Source organism: Lissotriton vulgaris, chromosome 6, assembly GCF_964263255.1.
Source record: "Lissotriton vulgaris chromosome 6, aLisVul1.2, whole genome shotgun sequence".
In the NCBI taxonomy this organism is placed as follows: Eukaryota; Metazoa; Chordata; class Amphibia; order Caudata; family Salamandridae; genus Lissotriton; species Lissotriton vulgaris.
Window position 1 is genome coordinate 1,170,704,698 of NC_141694.1, and position 6,000 is coordinate 1,170,710,697.

The 6,000-nt window shown below is 42.0% G+C and overlaps 1 protein-coding gene across 1 annotated transcript in view; it reads left to right on the plus strand.

The window, feature by feature from the left end:
- The window catches only part of LOC147708592 (uncharacterized), a 122,700-nt gene extending 119,258 nt beyond the window's left edge, over nt 1–3,442 (plus strand). The window contains exon 7 of the mRNA XM_086927265.1: nt 1,207–3,442. Coding sequence (XP_086783391.1) covers nt 1,207–2,003 — 797 coding nt within the window. The 3' untranslated portion in view covers nt 2,004–3,442. The remainder of the gene's footprint in view (nt 1–1,206) is intronic.
- The last annotated feature ends 2,558 nt before the right edge of the window (nt 3,443–6,000 follow it).

Below are 6,000 nucleotides of genomic sequence, written 5' to 3' on the forward strand. Positions count from 1 at the left end.
GATCCCGACAGATACAAGAAAGACAGTCACCCAGGCCCTCGTCAGCAGCAGACTCGACTACGGAAACACCCTCTACGCGGGAACCCCGACCAAGCTCATCAAACAACTACAACAGATCCAAAACGCCTCGGCACGACTGAACCTCAACGTACCACGCCACGGCCACATCACTCCCCACTTGAGAAACCTGCACTGGGTCCCCGTCAACAAGAGGATATCCTTCAAGTTCCTCACCCACGCACACAAGGCACTCCACAAGACCGGCCCAGCCTACCTCAACAGACTTCTCTCCTTCTACATCCCTAACCACCAGCTACGCTCTGCCGACCTCTCACTCGCCACCGTCCCGCGCATCCGAAGAACAACCACCGGTGGGAGATCCTTCTCCCACCTCGCCGCCAAGACATGGATCACCCTCCCACTGAGCCTACGACAGGCCCAAGACCTGCTGACCTTCAGGAGGATACTCACGACCTGGCTGTTCGATCAGTAGCGCGCGCCCCCACCCCCGCCCCCCAAGCGCCTTGAGACCCTCGCAGGTATGTAGTGCGCTTTCCAAATGATTGATTGATTTATTGATTGATTGATTAAGATGACCCCTTCAGTGAAGAGTTCCTTTTATTGCAAAATAGATTGATGATAGTGAAACATTGGACTCAGATCACGAAGATTTTTCTATGAGTAGTTGAATCTCATTCTTATCTAAAATGTGATTTACACCTGAATGTGCAGTCCTATTATGCATATATAGCATGCCTATTCCTAAAATCTCAAAGATAAATCACACTTAAGCCTTAGAAAGGCACAGGTAGTACCAGAAAGTGTTTGTGGATCAGGCCTGAATATTCAGGGTATTTCATCTAAAACAGGAGGAAGAGAGCAAAGCTCATAGACTATGCTCTATGAATAAGGTTGGCAGGCCTCTACCTTCTGCAGTACTTAAGGCATACACTTCTTCACAATGAATAGCTGAACATTCTCCAGAATAGGACCAAGTTGTGAAATCGACTTCCTAGCTCACTAAGCAAACATTTCCTTACATGGGATTTTAGTAAAATATTGATAACATGGCTTTGCAAAACATAATTCACTAAATAACCTTCTTCAATGACCGGTCTATCTAATATTTGCTTGTTTTCTTAATCCTAGGTTTCAAGTATACAGTGAGTGTTCACTTATCTCTGTCCCTTTCTCTCTTTCTCTCAGCTGCCAGTACATCAGTAAACCCCATTGAGCAATATCCAGCAAACCATATGAAGAGAAAATACACCACCAATGAAAGACAGAATGTTGGTAGCGACGAGTCAGATCCTTTTAGGCATTACAGAGTGTATCCAGGAGAGAGTGCATCTGCTTGCGACACATATAGCAACGCTTATAGTCAGAGGTTAAAACTTCCTGTACATCAAGAAACCAACTCAAGGCCAAAACCGTACACCCAGCCTGAATTTGGAAAGATCTTAAGTGAACCCCCAGCTATAAATCCACATCAGAACATGCACACTGGGTTTAAACTGTCTACATGCATCCAGTGTGGAAAGTATTACAGCCAGTCTGCAAATGAAACAACACTTCAGCAAGTACAAAATCGAGAACTGCTAAATAAATGCAGTGACTGCAAGAAGAATGCCAGTGAGTTGGAAAATCAGAACAAACTGGTTGGTGGTCGAAAATACAAGAACGGCCTCAGACAGTCAAAGTCTCGAATCATGCACTGGAAATTACACACGGGAGAAAGGCCTTATAGCTGCAATGAATGTGGAAAGAGTTTCAAACAGTCCCAGACTCTCACAACACATCAGAGAATTCACACTGGAGAGAAGCCGTACATTTGTAGTGAATGTGGGAGGTGCTTTAGCGATGTCGCAAATTTAATTCAGCATCAGCGAATACACACAGATGAGAGACCTTATCATTGTCCTGAATGTCCCAGTAGATTTCGTCGGCGTGGTCATCTTATTAGGCATAAAAGGACACATGCAACTGGTTTATCTTCCAACTAAATATCCACATTAGTAATAGAGAAATGGTTAGTATTCAGTGATATGATGATACCGCCACCAAAAGCCAAACACTGGGGCACTTCAAAAAAGTTTGTTGTTTATTAGTATCATCAGTGCCCATTTGTTGATGCATGCAGTCACTGTAGCTCGGAGCACTATTTTTCTTCAAAATAAGAATAAATAACAGTTTTTGTATAGGCCTGGTAGTACAAAGAGACAGCTCAGTAATAGCACTACAAATTTATTATGCAACATAGTATGGTTCAAAGTGATAGAGTCATGTATTCTTCACCAGCCCCCAAGATGTACTAGTCAGTATTACAAAAAAAGTGATACATTAACAGGCACATGCATCAAGGTAGGATTTTGCGAGTCCTTAATTGCAATAATTAAGGAATTGCAATTAAGTACTCGCAAAAGCCTATGCATGTAGGAATCACTGTAAAAATAGTGATTCCTACACATTCCTTATTTGCGACTCGCAAATAAGGAATGGCTTCCCATTCATTCCTATGGGCCTACAGGCCCATAGGAATTTATGGGAAATTGCATGAACAATTTGCGAGAACCAATGGGTCCTCGCAAATTGCACATGCAATTTCAGGGTGCAAGGGTGTCAAAAAGACACCTTGTTGCACCCCTGAAATTGATTTATGCACATATGTTGCGCACACATGAAACTTTAGTGCATTTTTCAAAGTTTTTGCAAATTACCATGAAGTTCACCTTCATAGTAATTTGCACCCCCTATTAGCGAAATCGCTAATTTCTTTACTTTAATGCACTGCATTTAAGGAATCACAATTTGCGATTCCTTAAATGCAATCGCAATTTAAGTAATCGCAATTTAGAGAGTACTTAAATTGCGGTTTTGCATTTGGGATGATGCATCCCAAATGCAAAAATACTGGTCGCAAAGGGGCAGATTCTGAGAATCTGCCCGTTTGCGACCGGTTTTTCTTTTTATAATTGTGCTTGTAAATGCTTAAATTAATCCGAGCCGGTTGTAATAACTCAGAACTGCAATCCAGCTCTTTTATTTGTGTTTTTTTGTCTGCAATGCCACTTTGTACGGTTTCCACTTTCGAATAGGAACTGCACGTTTGTTGGTCAACATAAACGTTGGGATGGTGTCAGACTAATTCTATGCACCCCCCTCATGATATGGTGTCCTAAATGCCAGCTAGCTTACAGTGCCACCTTAAGTCCCTTTAACCTAGACTGGGACGAATGGTTAGGGCAACCTCAGAACATGACAACTCTGATCCCTCTCAGGAATCATCGTAACAGATCTAGGACCTTTTCGCTCATTCACTTGTGCACTCTTGTAGAGACATACAAGACATACACAAAGGGGTGTTTTCAATATTTATTGAACCATCGTAATTTTTGTATAAAATAAATGTGCTGCAATGATCAATAGACGTAAGCAGCTAAAAGGGATTAGAAGTACATGGACGATGCAGAGACTGAACAGTTTCACCATTGTGCTAAAACAGTGTATGCTGGCATAAAAGTATTGAGAATGGTGTACTCCTACTTTGGATTACCTAACCTAATTGTCTAGGGTGTGTGTGCTCTGCCAAGAATCCCCACTAGGATGATCTAACTCCCCATTACCTGGAGGCAAGGTAAGTAGGTCCCCATCTTGGTCACAGGTTGGACATCACTCCTCGCAGATAGATCAACAAGAACCAGCTAAGCTGAAACGCCAACAGAGCGATGACCTTGCGAGTGACAGCTGAGTGCTCCTCTAATTTGAGCATGGAAGTGCGTGTGAATTTACAACAATTCTGTGTTGATGCTTCTCTTAGCTGACATTGTTTATTGCCTCTTTGATAGCAACGTCACCTCATGAATGAAATACCTAATAACATTTACAAAATGTGTTTTGTGGCCTTGTTCGAAATGTTGTAGGTGTCGTGATAGTGTTCTTGCAAAGAGGATTTACAAGCAAAGTGGTTTCGGAGAAACTAATCCTGCACTGTCGCACAAGCAAATGTATGTCAAAAGTCATCATTTGAAAGAGAAGGCAACTTAAGAAACATGGGCATTTTAAAATGCCATGTTTCCTACCAGGCATAACTGAGCCACGTGACCCAACCATATACACAGCCTAGGGCATACTCCAGTAGGAATAGTCCACCCCAAACTGACAAGCCAGGTTTCCTCTAGATGGAAGCACAGGAAAATATTCTAGCATTGGCCTTAGTGGCTCTCTTTAGTGAAGTGTACCTTGATTCTAATGGCATAGTGAACACAAGCCCTATTTCTCAGAACACCCATCATAATCAGAGCTTATGGGTTTGCAAAACAAAATAGTGGTAAGTGGAATGCTTGAATAAATCTCAGCAATTAGTAATTACTCTGAACTTCATTCAACAACGTAATTTCTGACTGGACTGTTCTTAATAGAGAAGGACAAAGTCTGATTTAAATGTTTAGTCTCTGTCTTCAGTGGCACATAGTGTGCAAAAATGATGAACTAGAATGCAACCCTGAGTAATAACAGGAGACTGCTATTAATTCAAACATTCCATCATTCACTTTTTTTTCTCATTATTACATAAAGGCATTAGGAGTCACATAATGTACACCAGATTTTGCCAGTTGTGCTCATGAAGTGTTTGCACAAAAGAGTACTTCACATAAACACAGGCACAAATATTGAGTCATCAGAAAATTGCACTGCATTAGAAATTGCTTCAATTTTCATGAGCAGTTTTGCTCTAAAATTATATCAAATGAGAGACATTGTGATTTTCAGTTCAGAAATATGAACCTACTGATGCTTTTTTCATATAATGCTATAGAAACATATAACAGAGTATCAACATAAGGGAAATCCTACCTCCCTCTACTATTTTAAAACCAAATACACTGGGGCCTGCAGGGTAACGTCAAAAATGTCTTTGACTGGTGCAAAATATGTATTGCAGCACTGCAAGGGTCAGTATTTTCCCAATCTTGATTCTGTTTCTGATTCTTGTCTATCGCACACATGCCATAATGATGACATCAGGATGCTGATGTTGCACGCTGTGGTACTTCTGATTCAGACAGCTGATTTGTGATAGTAAATCATTTTCAAAGAACAGCCATATTTTGTGAATCTGTAACATAAGGAATTAGCACAGTAAAGATTGCAAAATCTGTGGAAAATGGGCACTACTTTTAGATGGCCTTATATTAGGGAACTAAAGACACAGGACATAATTTATGGCTCGACAGATGGTACACCATCTGTCAAAATGCTCTGCCATCCTGGTGGAAAACCGTTATTCAAATTTAGAGGTGACCACTGGCCCAGTGGTTTTCTCTGTCCCTTGAAGAGAACCACCAACCCGGCGGTACCCTTTAACGTACTAAATATCTGGTGGACAAAGCCCCAAAGTGGGAGTTTGTTTCTGGAAAACAAAAAACACAATGCCCCCTGTGTCATGACCCTGTACATTATTAAAGTATTCGCAATAATTAAAAACAATCAATGGCTAAGCACTACAGCCCAGTGGTATAATCACTTAATGGGGGAACAAATGAGGAATGAATGTGTATTCACACACCTGGTTCAGGACTCCATGTTCCAGCATCCCCAAAAACAGCTGGGGATGCACTCTGTGCTGTATTCCCTGACAGACATGATGGTTACCTGGGTTTTAAAAAACATTCCTCCTGACATCCACGCTGCTTGACATTCGAACAACAAGCTAGGAGGACAGTCCTGCTTCTATTCGTTTCCGCATCCCATATCTACACTCTTGTCGGACAATTCAGTATTGTGCCGGCATAACGTCCTGGAGGGGGCATGTCCTTTCTCCAAACCATGGCTGGTGTTGAAAGGGATATACTCAATTGCCGCCTGCTACCACCAGTGTTTGACGTCTGTTATCTTGCCGGTGGGAGCCCTGGTACTCTTTCTCGGCCAGCAATTCACTGAAGTCGGCCAAGTCTTGTTGCGGACTCTTACGACGCTCAAATAAGTGCCACTCACTAATGG